The following is a 15,362-nucleotide window of genomic DNA, read 5'->3' as shown; positions in this document are numbered from 1 at the left end:
AGTAATTAGTTCACAACATGAGCATGCTCTCGGACTGAGCATACCTCGTATGGTTATGTTTCTTGTAGTGGAACATGGCCACCACAATATTCTTTTAGTAGGAGAGAAGTTGTCGTCACAACGAGACGCTTCTAGTGATTTCGCCAATCTCAAGATTTGTTAGAAACAATACAATTTTGCATATATACAATATTAGATATGCTTGTTTCGATGCTTGGTTTAATCAGTGTATACATGCATTTCTAATTTCTAAATAAAAAGCTTCGCACAAAATTATGCATGATCTGTAGAGGAGAGAGACTTACAGGATAACTAAACTCAATGTCACTTATCAGATTTTTCTAAATAAGGCAAAATATTTGCCCATTTCGTTAATTAAAAAGGGAGAATTGACCGCTTAATTAGCAGAAAACCATTAGAAACCACCTTCATTGTTGTCCTGGAGCACAACAACAAATAAGGACTTCGTACGGCTACCTGACTACGTACACGCATGGCACAAAGTTGCTGAGAAGAAGACATCCATTGAGTGTGCCTTCAAGAGTCATTGTTACCACTCATCCCGTTGCCCAAGGCTTGAATAGTTGGCCAACATCAATGGGAGACAACTCTGACTTTAAGGACGAGCTTTACAAGAGAAAGATGTAGAAATTGTGCTGATCAAACCTCTGTGAATGAGTACCAAGAGCATGTCATTGTCACCGCCCACCTATCAGGTTGGTTCATTCAGATGCGGTACTTGTTATTGGTTCATGATGTAGACTTGCACCTTCAAATTTAGGATTCTATTTTTTTATATATGATAGTATTTTTTACTTATTCGATAATTGTATAGTGGCTACTACTATAATATGATATCTTGGCACTCCCTCTTATTGGGACGCAGTGCGATCGCCCTCTTTGCCCGACCAATGGGCCAACCCTGGCCACCTGGTAACTCCCAAAAGTTAGTGGACACTTTCCTAATCTCATGAGATTTTATATGGTATCGGAGCTAACTCGACACTTCCCATCCATGATGACTGTAGACTCCTCCTCCACACTTTAGGCTCCCCCTCCTTGAAAGTGCGTTATATCGACTAGCGGGGGGGGGGGGGGGGGGGTGAATAGGCAATTTTTATGAAAGTCTTCAAAACATGGAAGTTTCGAAGACAAACGATAAAAATAAACCTATTACCATGCAGCGGAAGGTAGACTACACTAGGTAAACCATAGTCATGTATTCAATGAAGTGAAAGCACAATGACTAATAGCAGCTAGGTAGTGAGGATCAGGTAGGAAGATATTAAGAAGCCAAACAAATCACACAGTCACTCAGTGAAGACAAAAGATAGTGCAGACATATAATGACTTCACAAGGAGTAATAGTAAGTAAGGAGAAAGGAAGGATGAAACCAGTGACTCGTTGAAGACAATGATTTGTTGGACTAGTTCCAGTTGCTGTGAAAACTGTACGTCTGGTTAGGGCGGCTAGGTATTTAAACCTAAGGACACATAGTCCCGGACACCCAGTCCTGAACACGCAGCTCAGGACGCCCAGTCCTCACCGTATTCCCCTTGAGCTAAGGTCTCACAGACCTCGCCCAATCACTCTGGTAAGTCTTCAAGGGAGACTCCCAAACCTTCACAGACTTCGTTCACCGGCGATCCACAATGTCTCTTGGATGCTCAGAACGCGACGCCTAACCGGCTGGAGGATGCACAGTCCTCAAGTGTAATAAGTCTTCAGATCACACAGACAAGAAGACTTAAGTGATGCCTAATTCTCTTTGGCTCTGGGTGGTTAGGTCTTTATCCTCGCAAGGAATTCTCTCTCAAGGCTTCGAGGTGGGTTGCTCTCAAACGACAAAAGCCGTACTCTAAATCTGAGCAGCCAACCGTTTATGGTTGTAGGGGGTGGGCTATTTATAGCCACTAGGCAACCCGACCTGATTTGTCCGAAATGACCCTGGGTCACTAAGGAACTGGCACGTATTCCAATGGTCAGATTTCAAACTCACACGACAACTTTACTTGGGCTACAAGCAAAGCTGACTTGTCCGACTCTGGACAAGATTCGCTCTCATAGTCTTCACTCGAAGACATAGGTTTTGTTTAAGCATCACTTCAGTCATTCTGACTGGTTCTCTTGGACCCCACTTAACAGTACGGTGGTTCCTATGACTCAACACAGAAGGAAAAGAACTACGAAAGATCTAAGTCTTCGAGCTCCATAGGCTTCATGCGGTGTCTTCTCTTGTCATAGTCTTGAATGTGAATATCTTCATAAACCACCTTTGACATCAATGTCTTCATACATTTTTAAGGGTCATCTCTGGTAGGAAAACCGAATCAATGAGGGACTTCTACCTGTGTTATCCTGCAATTCTCACAAACACATTAGTCCCTCAACTAGGTTTGTCGTCAATACTGCAAAACCAACTAGGGGTGGCACTAGATGCACTTACACTCCTGATTCTTTCACCTTCACCTATAGCATGACAAAAAACTCACCTAATCCAGTCACCTTCTTTATAAAGCGTAGGTTCTACCTACATTCAGAGGAGTGCAAAAATGGTAGAAGGACATATGAAAGTACAGTGTGCCCTTTAATTATGTTTTGGTATTGATGACGATGTATTAGTGGGACTAATGAAGGCCACTAAGTGTGTGTACATGTTTTAGCCCTTGTATGCATATTGACGTGGATCGACGATCGTTGAAAATGCAAATGCTCAAGAAGGACCTCTCAAAGGCTCAGGATTAGGGATCCCGCAATATTAAGAGAGCATTGTTGGGAGGAAAAGGACAAGCTCAAATCATGATCTAGATACCTATTTCCTATGACCTAAAGCCCAAAGCCAAAAAGCCTAACCAAATCTTAAGACAAAAGCTGGAAATGTGAAACTTTCGATGCTCCCACTATCACCATTTTGCGCTTTGACAGATTGTGTATATGTTTCACAAAGCTTGTGGCATGCCCTAAAGGAAAATGACAATGAAAATTTTGAAGTTAATCCTGTCAATCTCACTTTCTGATTCATTTGTGACTTATAGATTTAGATGTATTTCATGCCAAGAGAAGCTTTCTTTGGTTTATGAATAGCTAGGTAAACCAAGTTGCAGAAAATGGTACCACGACATTTTCTGAATGTTACTTCTAGTTACATGGTTGTGTTCTTGATTCCTGATGCCTTTATTAAATCTTATTTTCTGAATTCAGAGGCTAGTTTCTCTTTGTTCCTAACAACTACTCTAGAAATGATGGTCTTTTCCGGCTTTCATTGTAGACTAAACCCATATGGATGGCCTTATGATGGGAGTGATCTGATCTTGTTTATCTGACACTTCTTTCTGTCCATCAAGTTGGCAGGTATGTGGAATAGTACGATGATATATGCTGCTACTGCTGGTGTTGGGATTGTAGAATAATACAAATACAAGGTTGGGAAAACACTGAAACCATGAGTTCCACCTTGTAGTACCTTGTGCAAGTGAATCCGCATGTTGAGTTTCTTTGGTTGTCGAGTTGGTGGTTCCCGAATGACTGATGGAACTCAAGGTGTAGTGTTAGAGCAAATCCAGCAATAGAAGGCCAGATATCATGTTGGAAAGAGAAGTGCACCCAAATGAAGTCTCTTGATCTCGCACTAGAGACGATGAGCGTTGGTTTAGATCAGATGGTGTAGAGTGGCATTGGAAAGAGAAGTGCACCCAAATGAAGTCTCTTGATCTCGCACTAGAGACGATGAGCGTTGGTTCAGATTTCTTTGGTCTATGCTCTCAACTTGTCTAAACAATTTCTTTGGTCTATGCTCTCAACCAAAGAAATTGTTTTGTTTCCATGTTGAGCTGGAGAGATTGATCCTGTTTAGAGTGAAGCAGGGGAGGCAGGAAGAAGATGTATGGCAGCTGCATCCATCGCTTCCCAAAGTGGACGCTCACCACACTGTAGTCCAGCGACAAGGCGTCTCTTTGAAGAAGTCGACGTGTCGAAATCACTGTTTTGACCTTAAACACAAAGATTACCATGATTAGACCTCGTATGAAAGTATTATTTGGATTTGATATTCTTTTTGGTCACGCCAACATCTCTGGGGTTTCAGTTGTACGGGGGAGCGACTGCCCTGACGTTTCCCCCCTGGCCAACGTGTTGCTCGCGTGCGCTGACCATCCGACATGACACTGAAGGAGACGTCGAAGTCTCTGATGTTTTCCCTGGAGTTGCCAAACGTGCAAGTTCATGTCCTAGGGAAACACCAGGGTTCATGGGGTTTCCCATGTTCAGACCAAAATGACATGTATGCGTGCTTGTAATGTCGATGAAAAGGGCGTTTTACTTATAAGATGAGCGAAATCTCTTCTATATGAGAAGTCAGTTTTACTTGTTCCTCAAGTAAAGTTATCGTGTATTTGAAATCCGACCGTTAAACACGTGTCGAGTTGTCAATAATGTGGCTCAGGCACCTATTGGTGATTTCACCCTGGGACTTCTCCAGCTATAAACAGCTGCCCCTCCACTATTTGTTGGCGGCTGCTCCAAGTTATTGCACGACAAGTGTCATTTATAGCAACCTATCCTCTGAAGCATTTGGGGTAATCCTTATGAGGAAAATAAAATTACCCAGAGCCAAAGTGATTGAGCATCACTGCAGAATCTGTTCTGAGTGAACCGAAGACTTATTACGTTTGAAGACTGTGATCTTCTAGATGGTTAGGTGTCGTGCTCTTAGCGTCCAAGTGTGAATTGTGGGTTACCAAAGAATGAGTCTATGAAGGTTTCAAAAGTCTACCGCGAAGACTTACGACGAGTGATTTGGCCGAGATCTAAGTGACCTTAGCTCAAGGAGAATAAGGTGAAGACTTTGTCTTCTAAGTTGAATCTTAGTCTCTCCAACCAGATATAGAGTTGTCAGAACAACTTGAACAGGAAACAAATCCATTGTCTTCTGTGAGCAACTGGTTTCATTTCTTCGCCTCTTTACTTTCAGTACTTGAATTGTGAAGACTTTGTCTCCTCCCTTTCTGACGACTTTGTCTGAAGACTTTCATATTTCATTGTGCATGCTATGTTTTGCTTTGTCTTAAGTCATGTAGTACTTAAGTGTGTTTGCATGTTTGTGCGTCTTGTTTACTTGTATTGGTACTTACTGTGTATGCTTTCTTTTGTTCTGATGACTTTGCTTAGCTTACTTTTTCTTCTAGCAAGTATTTGTTTGCCCTGCTTGGTTTTCATTTCTTCAACAAAAAAAACTTCCTTTGAAGAATTTGTTTCAAATCTGCCATCGACCCTCGTCTGGTCAATAATACATGCTTCTAGTATATGACTGGTGGGTTAGCGACTTCACATTGCGATATCGGGTCACGTGCGCGTCACAAGGCGCAAAGTACTTTTGCTCAAGAAACGAAGCATGCATGTTTTGCCAAAACAACAAGTCGTCTTGCCTCTCTCATGCCTACAAAGTCCTCATAAACGATCTTTTATGCATCCCACATCAACTCGTCTCCATCACCGAATACCCTGCCATTGTGCTTAACTCTAGAAAACAATGAAAATTCAACAAAAGAATATCTATGGCATTTGTCCGAACACCTACTAGGTGTGGTGTCTGTCATGGACGGCGTCAACAAGGGGCAGAGGGTACCTGGCTATGGACGGTTCCTAGGTGGACGGCGGCATAGTCCAATGCGCGCAGGCGCGTGAGTCGGGGTTGCGGGCGTCTAAGCATGACTGGGCGACGATAGGAGAGGTACAACGACGGCGTCGGACGAGTAGGGTGCGGATGCAAAGCAAGGCGGTCAGGGGCATAGTGAAAGAAAAGTGGATCGGGGGTGCCAAAGTCCTACATGGCGGTGGTCCAGACTCCCTCTCGAAACAGGCTGTCGCCTCTCTTTATATAGAGAGCAACAACCGAACAAAGTACATGGATGAATAATAGATGATGAGGTAGCCTTCATACAACACGAATCCCAGGATAACCGGTTCATGTAAGACGCACCCGACTACGCTACCGAAAAGAGAGCACAGAAAGATCCAAGTACAACACCACACAGCGTCCTAAAACACCTAAGCTCCACGAGAATGCTCTCAGGAGGGATAGCGGCGATAACTGTCACCACTGCGGAGTCCACCACGAACAAGGTTTTTCACTCGGGACCCTGACACGGAGAGGATCACCACAATGATGTCTTCAAAAAGAGAGAGACGCCCACGAACGTCGCCGTCTTCAGCGATAAAGCGTAGAGCTTTCGCTTGGCAACTCCCCCATTCCTCGGAACTCCAGATCCGAATTCGGACGTCTCCACTGCTAGTGACAGAGAGCGCCAAGCCACCCTCCGCTCCCCCTATCGCCGCCCACATGACCAAGAGAGAAAGCCATTACTGTCACCGTGCCCGCCCAAGAGCCAACCACGTAGACCTCTAATATGTTAGTATCGAATTGTATGCTGAATTGCCTTTTTCAATTGCAGTGCGCTACGGCCGTGCTGGCCTGGCGATTCTAGTCTACGTGTTGGTGCTCAAGTACAGGTACCACCTGCCCGAGCTCCCCATTGACATGGGGGCGTGTGTGTTTGTAGCTCTCTGCCTCATGCCATCTGGGTATCTCTGTACTCAAGACTAATTAACTCACATCCAAACTTGGCTTCTTGTTCGCTTGCTTGCTTGGAGGATCAGGCTGGTTCATCATCTCCCGTAGGAAAGTCTTCTTTCAGGCAGCAATTTGCGACTCAGAATATCAGCTGTTGAGGAACAACTTATTAGTCATTTGTGTGTTTACATGCATGGCTCGTGCCTAGATATATGGACTGCTGCCGGTGCATCATTTTCTCTCTCTCCTCGTAAGGTTCCTATATTTGAACGGCTGAATATACACACCCCTGTTGTCAAAACTCACAAGTACTTAGAACGCCCAACATGAAAAACACACTCTCTGAACCCAGTTACAACGAATGCAAACCCCGGAAGAAAAGCAAAAACTCTCAGCGTGTTGTTGCCCGCGTGACCTGTGTAAGCCCCCCAGTCCTGTGTAAGTGCATCTTACAATGTTGAATGGAGTATGTTTCAAGTCAGACTGTCACAGCTCGGAGCGTCTCAAGTAGGCAGTTACCAGGACGCCGGTGACCGCAGCCGCGCTGGCCACAATCCCCAGCCCGAGGGACGATGGCCAGCCTCTACGCGCCATCGAGGTATCTACAGGCAACGAGGAAACGGGCACCGGCCCGGTCTCGGTCTTGGACCCGTCCTCCATGTGCAGCCTCAGAACCTGAAACAAAGAAAACGAAATATCAAAAAAGAAGGAAATTGTTGTAAGCCTCACATTAAATTACTACTGAAACTAAGTTGCAAGAACAAGTTAAAAAATGTTCTAGCTGTTGCGCATAGCTAGCAAGGATGCAGATCAAGTTACTGTTCTAGAAAAGATGAGTAAAATCAGACCTTCCATCTGACTGATCTCGCATGCTCAATTGCCGCAACGAGGTCACCATCGGTAGCCAGAAGAACCCTGTCACCTTCATCATCATCGTACTGTTTGAAATAGTGGTAAGTGAGATGTGAAAAAATATAGGTCCACAAATCCTACTTATAAATTCCCATCTGCAAGGTTCTGCTTGCCCTGTTGCTCACTTGAAGGAAGGGGGACACAGTACTGCATAAGCAAAGCTCAACCTCTTACCAGAAGGTTTACATTCGCCTTCTCGTCTTCCATTCCCAATCTGCATGCAACAGCAGACACAAGCTCATCCAAGCTCTCTGACACTGCAGAAAGGAGGTCCATAATGAGAACTTCAGGCAGGCAAGCACAATTTATAACACTTTATCAACAAAACCAAAGTCAGGAAAGTAAGATGAGAAATGCACCAACCGCAACTGAATCTGTGCATCCGTCCTTTCCTGTCTTCAATTTTGAAAGAGAATGCATTGCCAACATGAGGGGGCGTATGCTTCCCTTCAGCACTGTCTGACGCTGCCGTACGAGATTCCTCACTGCACTACATAACAAAATACTGATCAAATGATCGTAAAAAATGAAAGAGCATAAGCAAATAGAAAAATAACAAACCTATGCTCGTCATATTCCTCTCCTGGATGCAAGGCAAGAGCTGAATCCCAAAACTTCTGAACCATAGCATTTGCCACATCGTTTCGTCCCGAGGCTCCCTCAACCTAACGAAAACACGAAAAGTCAGGATTACAGGATGATGAGAAATGAAGAGAACGTATTTGTACAGTACAATGTCATGAAAACTATCATATGCCAACAGAACATTTAATTCATTTAATGTACATTACCATGACTGAATCAGTTTGATACTACAAAAACAGAACTCATGCGCCAATGCTTTTGTGCACAACAATATTATAATTTCTGTAACAGGATGAGATACTGCAAATTAACCTCCCTTGGTTGTGAAAATATAATTCATTCTTACCATTGAGATGCTTGCTTGGGTTAACTGTAGAGCATCCAAACAGGCCACAATCTGTCCTCCTATTCAAAGAGTTAACTTAGACATGTACATAGAAAGGAACTTCTCTTTACTGTTAGAATTCTGTAGTACTTGCTTTTGTTTGCAACAGGAATATGACGAAATTTGCCATCTTGCATTGACTGTAGAGCCTCGAGGATTGATGTGTCCAATGTAGCACAACCAGGACTTGCAGTCATAACCTTTGGAAAGATAATGGCATATTTAACCAACTAGTGAAAAAATATATAAGGAACAAAATCATGATTGCTCAAAATGTGGGTGCTTCAGTTTCTTTTACCATACCTTCTCTACGAGGGTCACCTCCGGGGACAGACTTTGTGCCACTACTCGCAAGACCAGATCCATGGAGCTGCAGAATACCCATAATTCTTAAAATGGAAAACATACCAGAAATATATCCTACTATATGAGTGATAGTACTTGACAAAAGGGACAATTTAAAATCTACACGACTTAAAAAAGAACATACGTGAGGATCCCTTGCAACATGTTCCCTGTCATGACAACCACTGAGTTAACTCGGTATTCTCTCATCTTTTTGGCCGCGACGGTTACTAGATCTAAAGGAGTAACCACTGGAACGCTACAAAGACGATAGAAATATTCAGTCATAAGTCATAACAACAACAAAAAACCGGATCACGCATTTTCTTGTAAGTAGAAATTTGACCTGCTATTTTCAGTTATGATAGTTGACAGGGAAGGCTTGAACATCTGGTCTCGAAGATTTTCTATGAACGCGTGCGGGCCTGAAGTAAGGACCCGAAATATAACATCAGCTAGTTAACAAAAGAAATCTGAATGGAATGCATCATGAGTGGTCTTCAAAATTGAAATAAGCAGCTAACCTAATCATACTAAAATAAACTGAAGAAAGAAACCTGCGAATTCGTTTCCCCACTGCCGTTCAACCCCTGCCATGGCAGCTGCTATAGCGCTGCCTTGTTCTGCTGCCTGCTCCATTCTTGAAATTGCATCCCAGAGGAACTTGGTAATGTCCAACATGGCAGTGACTTCACCATGTTCCACTACAGGAAGATGCCTAAATTTGCCTGTACATGAAAGCCATGTGACTAAAAAGAAATCGCAGAGACATGATACGATATATGAATGGCAACAAGATGTTAGCAAGTAAACATGTCGGGAATTTCTCAAGAGAACATTTCTTGCCTTTGGCTATTAGGCAAGATGCAATAAAACTTACTCATCATGATCTACCCTCGGTTCGAATTGACTAAAGGATTTCTTTTTTCGAATATATGGTATTGTAGGTTTACTGTCGCCCGTAACTTCAGTCACTGACAAATTGCAAATCCCCTATGATTATGGGAGCAATGCTGGCCCCATCATGCTGTAGCTGTACAATCATGATAAACTGAACTTGTTCTCACCCATCTAGGTGCATAGCAGTAGCACCACAATGAACCATGGACAACCGATCAGATCACTGGATGGAACTAATTAGTAATGTTCATACTGAAGGTGAAACTAGCAACAAATACTACTCCACTAATTTGGTACTGAAGAAAAATAAGGAGATGACCTTGGACCATCTTGTGCAGTGCCTCGGTGGCCGATGAGTTGGACATGACAAAAACCGGAGTCCGCGTCATCACCTTGGCCATGCTCGTTTCCTCGGGCCTCAGACCCTCTGCGATCACTCGACCCGATATGTCCTGCGGAGAAAAGCAAACAAGTGCCACATGGAAAACTTGATCCTAATCACCAATCTCATCATACAAAACCTGATGCACATCCATCATTGATGATATTACTCTGTTTTCAACGATTCCTCCATACATATATACTGGTTCTCAGTTGACTTACCTCGGCCGTGACGATGCCGGAGAGCACCCCTTGCGCGTCGGTGAGCAGCGCGGCGTCGGCGCGCCTGGCGGCCATCCTCCGGCACGCCTCGGACACCGCGGTGCCCTCCGGGAGAGTCAGCGCCTTGGTCAGCCGGAGCTGCTTCACCGTCCTCTCCTCCAGCGACCTGTGCGGCACACATCAATCTTCAGAATCGAAAGCAAGGGGCGGCTAGTAAATACGATCGGAGGCGGGCGTGCGTACGTACGGGGGTGGCGCCTGGGCAGGCTTGGAGCTGGCGGAGGCGGCCGCGGCGACCTTCCCATTGGCAGCGGCGGGGGTGGGGGGCCTGCGGCGGAGGAAGGCGGCGTGGTGTCGGCGAGGCTGCGGCGCGGCCATCGGCATCCGGCGGCGGTGGCGGCGGCGATCGCGGGCCTGGTTTGAAATGGAGTTGAAGGCAAGGAAGACAGAGTTAGCGGGGAGCAGAGGACAGGAAGCGCGTCGCGTGCTGCTGCAGCGGACGTGGAGGAGCTGGTCCGGGTGGGCCCGCCGGGACTTCCGTGGCGTGTCACTGGTCCGTGGGGTCCGGAGGCTGTGGGGTCTGTGTGTCGGTGAAGGTGCGCCGCGGAACGATCAGAAGGTGCGCGCGCAGATCGTTGAGTCCGTCCAACCGTCCGGATACTCTGTGGGCACCAACCATACGGCCTAGTCCGTAACAGCGGCCGACCAGGTGTAATAGTGTGTCATATTACTCCCTTCATTTAAAATTAATAGATATTTTAGATTTCTTTCCGGTCAACCTTGTTTAATATTGCTAGCGTTTCTCGTTCCCTCTTCCGTTCAGGATGGTTAGGACATTCATCCCCTCCAAGCTTCGGCGGCGAGCTCGTGGATCAACCTCCTCTCTGCCTGCCGCTCAGGCGACCGGTGGCGGGGAGGGGGGGGGGGGGGGTTCCTTGGCTCGGCTAATAGCTTAGGTCAGTGTATTTTCTTACAGGGGAGGCGGTTTGGTAGATGGCGCTTCATCTTCGAGGCTCCAACCCTCCTCAAATTCGTTCATTGGGATGAAGTTGGCGGAGCTCCGGCATGGAATCCTGCTATACTATTTGGGGGAGAGGTTGGGATTTTTCATCGTGCTTGCGGGCCGGCGAGATTTGGTGTCGGGCACTTCAGATCGATTCAAGGGTACAATGGTGATGGCAGGGACGATGGTCTTTAGAGGCACATGCATGAAGACTTCCCAGCTGTCATCAACCAGGTCAAGCCCACTCTGGTAGGGGAGCGACGAAAGCGGCGCGTCTGTGACTCGTTCTGGTGGTGGTACTGGTTGCTAAGTGGAGCTGGATCCTCGATGCAAATTTATGTTTAGGGTGCTTTGTATTTCTTATAAACCTTTTTAATAGATCTATGCCATATTTCACAAAAGAAAACTTGCTCAATATTGTCCAAATTTGAATAATATGGTAAATTTTAGAACATCTAATGTCACATAGCATGAAAGTATATATTTCATAAGGAAGATAATGAAATTGATTTGATGGTTCAGATTTTTTTTATTGGAAAAACTTACGATTTGTATATTCATCAATTGTCATGGCAGTACAAAGAACCCCAAAAGTAACAGAAATTACATCCCAGATTCGTCGACGACTTAGCGACGACTACAAGCATTGGAGCAAGCCGAAGACACACTGCCGTCATCGCCCCGCCCTACCTAGAGTTGGGCAAACCATGTTGTACTAAATAGTCATGAGGTCATATATTTTAATCTTGGCTCAAAGAGAAAAGACAAAAAGGAAGGAAAAAAAGAAGCTTATAAGCAAAAGATGCAAAGAGCAAAAGAAACATGAGTGCCAAGGATACTTACAAGAAACATCAAGTTTTGTTAGTAGTAGAGTGGTAGCCAAGTGATCGAATCTTTGTTCTTAGCGTCTCTCCTTGCATTTGTGCAACACGAGCTTAGCCTTCACTAGGCGAATTTTGTATACGCATTCCCTTGGTTGCACAAGCCTTAGTCGTGTTGCACGTGCATTTTTTTGTTCCCTTTCTATCCTTACATTTGTGGTCACTTGCATAGCCTTTTGAGTTCATTGTGATTCACCTTCAACTTTTTATAAATCTTGAACTTCAAATTGCTTAATTTCGTGCCAGTGATCGCTAGCAAGCTCCACTCTAAGCCTTCTATGTAGGTTTGAGATTGGACAAGGCAATACCAAGTTACTAAATTTGCTTTGACACTTGTGAGATCACCTGGTCCTTCACTAACATCGGTAAGAGGTCACTTTTGTATTGTTTATCTCTGTTTCTACTCACAATCTGCTCGAGTATTTTGATGGATAGGGAAGGTACATCTAATCTAGTCTATGACGACCAAGAAGACATTAACAACTACGCGTCGAAGGCACATCACTTTGGCCTCAAATGAGCCATCAATGATGCCAACACCATCCTACATGAGCGCATGATAATCTTGCCACCGACTTGCATGCTGAGTTGCGTGAAGTCAAAACTCACAACATAGACTACCTCAACTCCAAGTTGGATGCACAAATGGACAACATCATAGACATGTACGACAAGTTGAACGTGTCATCTTCTTCATCAACAAGATTCTATGCAAGCTCAAATGCTTCTAAGAATCCACCACATGCAAATTCACACGAGTCTCGACATCACAGCTGCTAAGAAGAACAAGAGCAAAATTGCTCTCCACAACCTCATCATGGCAGTAGACTATAAGACCGCATATTGGATCATGAGCAATGACAATGACAAGATTGAAAAGAAGGAGCCTATGATGAGCGCAACCATCAAGAAGAGGAAGAGCATACCCACATTGAGAAAAAGAAGTTTGTTCAGTAACAAGCGAATCAAGCGCATGCAGCTCTTCGTTCCCAACAACATCTATATGAAGAACATGAATGCCAAGAACATGATGAAATACAAGAAGCACATGAGGCAAGACAAGAAGAAGAGGTCATTCGAGATGACAAGCTCAACTCCGACAATGAAGTGGGATCCCATCTGGATCTGATCTCTAGTCAGTGCTACCCCTACCTGATGCACCAACCGTCAGTACAAGATCCTGACAGTAATCACGATGGGGTTGTGCACGTAGTAGGATGCACAAATGGAATTCACACGAGCGAATTTATCGAGGTTCGGGCCCTCACGGTGGAGGTGTGGGTTTGGTGTATTACGGGATAGTAGCCTCGTATGAGCTAGGCTTTGGTGCACAATGGTGAGATCGCAAGGATCACATAAGTATGAAATGAGTTGTAAGGAGTGTTGGGGAACGTAGCAGAAATTTAAAATTTTCCACACATCACCAAGATCAATCTATGGAGTCATCTAGCAACGAGGAGAGAGGAGTGCATCTACATACCCTTGTAGATCGCGAGCGGAAGCGTTCAAGAGAACGGGGTTGATGGAGTCGTACTCGTCGTGATCCAAATCACCGAAGATCCTAGCGTCGAACGGACAGCACCTCCGCGTTCAACACACGTATGGAGCGAGGACGTCTCCCGCGCCTTGATCCAGCAAGGAGGAGGGAGAGGTTGAGGAAGAGGGCCCAACAACAGCACGACAGCGTGGTGGTGGTGGAGCTGCAGTACTCCGGCAGGGCTTCGCCAAGCTCTTGCGGAGGAGGAGAGGTGTTGGGGAGGGGAGGGACTGCGCCTTGGATCGTGTGTGCAGCCCTCCCCTTGCCCCTCTATATATAGGGGAAGGAGGAAGGGGGGTCGGCCCCCTCTAGATGAGATCTAGAGGGGGGGCGGCGGCCAAGGGGAGGGGCTTGCCCCCCAAGCAAGGGGGGTGCCCCCCTTAGGGTTTCCCCCCAACCCTAGGCGCATGGGCCCAAGGGGGGATGCGCCCAGCCCATGTAGGGCTGGTTTCCTTTCCTCTACAGCCCATTAGGCCCTCCGAGAGAGGTGGCCCCTCCCGGTGGACCCCCGGAACCCCTCCGGTGGCCCCAGTACAATACTGATATGCCCCGGAACCTTTCCGGTGACCGTATGACAACTTCCTACATATAAATCTTCACATCCGGACCATTCCGGAACTCCTTGTGACGTCCGGGATCTCATCCGGGACTCCGAACAACATTCGATAATCACATACAAGTCTTCCTAATAACCCTAGCGTCATCGAACCTTAAGTGTGTAGACCCTACGGGTTCGGGAACCATGCAGACATGACCGAGCCAACTCTTCGGCCAATAACCAACAGCGGGATCTGGATACCCATGTTGACTCCCACATGTTCCACGATGATCTCATCGGATGAACCACGATGTCGAGGATTCAAGCAACCCCGTATACAATTCCCTTTGTCAATTGGTACGTTACTTGCCCGAGATTCGATCGTCGGTATCCCAATACCTCGTTCAATCTCGTTACCGGCAAGTCACTTTACTCGTTCCGTAATGCATGATCCCGTGACCAACTACTTAGTCACACTGACCTCATTATGATGATGCATTACCGAGTGGGCCCAGAGATACCTCTTCGTCATACGGAGTGACAAATCCCAGTCTCGATTCATGCCAACCCAACAGACACTTTCGGAGATACCTGTAGTGCTCCTTTATAGCCACCCAGTTACGTTGTGACGTTTGGTACACCCAAAGCACTCCTACGGTATCCGGGAGTTGCACAATCTCATGGTCTAAGAAATGATACTTGACATTCAGAAAAGCTCTAGCAGACGAACTACACGATCTTGTGCTATGCTTAGGATTGGGCCTTGTCCATCACATCATTCTCCTAATGATGTGATCCCGTTATCAATGACTTCCAATGTCCATGGTCAGGAAACCGTAACCATCTATTGATCAACGAGCTAGTCAACTAGAGGCTCACTAGGGACATGTTGTGGTCTATATATTCACACATGTATTACGGTTTCCGGATAACACAATTATACCATGAACAATAGACAATTATCATGAACAAGGAAATATAATAATAACCATTTTATTATTGCCTCTAGGGCATATTTCCAACAGTCTCCCACTTGCACTAGAGTCAATAATCTAGTTACACTGTGATGAATCAAACACCCACAGAGTTCTGGTGTTGATCATG

General features: G+C 45.5%; 1 protein-coding gene across 2 annotated transcripts; it reads right to left on the bottom strand.

Moving 5' to 3' along the window:
- Nucleotides 1–6,710: 6,710 nt before the first annotated feature.
- On the bottom strand, nucleotides 6,711–10,752 carry LOC125528765 (CBS domain-containing protein CBSCBSPB3). 2 transcript variants are annotated; one of them, XM_048693204.2, is made up of 14 exons: nucleotides 10,547–10,752; nucleotides 10,300–10,465; nucleotides 10,016–10,148; nucleotides 9,354–9,524; nucleotides 9,143–9,221; nucleotides 8,942–9,055; nucleotides 8,755–8,821; nucleotides 8,546–8,651; nucleotides 8,413–8,471; nucleotides 8,043–8,146; nucleotides 7,845–7,966; nucleotides 7,656–7,738; nucleotides 7,418–7,507; nucleotides 6,711–7,244 (listed from the first exon to the last, which is right to left on the bottom strand). In XM_048693204.2, exons 1-14 carry the CDS (start codon nucleotides 10,681–10,683, stop codon nucleotides 7,056–7,058), a joined length of 1,620 nt encoding a protein of 539 aa, XP_048549161.2. In that variant the 5' UTR covers nucleotides 10,684–10,752; the 3' UTR covers nucleotides 6,711–7,055. The 2 variants fall into 2 exon arrangements, 1 of the variants encoding a protein (XP_048549161.2); XR_015599881.1 differs by having other exon boundaries at nucleotides 7,196–7,244; nucleotides 7,845–7,971.
- Between the last annotated feature and the right edge of the window lie 4,610 nt (nucleotides 10,753–15,362).

This window comes from Triticum urartu, chromosome 3A (assembly GCF_056163025.1).
Source record: "Triticum urartu cultivar PI428250 chromosome 3A, HENAU_Tu73, whole genome shotgun sequence".
NCBI classification, from domain to species: domain Eukaryota; kingdom Viridiplantae; phylum Streptophyta; class Magnoliopsida; order Poales; family Poaceae; genus Triticum; species Triticum urartu.
Note: the sequence above shows the minus strand (reverse complement) of the source record. Positions and strands in the feature narration are given on the sequence as shown.

Coding starts and splice junctions, on each gene's coding strand:
- LOC125528765 (XM_048693204.2), bottom strand. CDS start 10,683: ATGCCGATGGCCGCGCCGCAGCCTCGCCGACACCACGCCGCCTTCCTC. Junction 9,056..9,142: donor ATCATAACTGAAAATAGCAG/GTCAAATTTCTA, acceptor TCGTCTTTGTAG/CGTTCCAGTGGTTACTCCTT. Junction 8,147..8,412: donor CCCAAGCAAGCATCTCAATG/GTAAGAATGAAT, acceptor TGTTTTCGTTAG/GTTGAGGGAGCCTCGGGACG.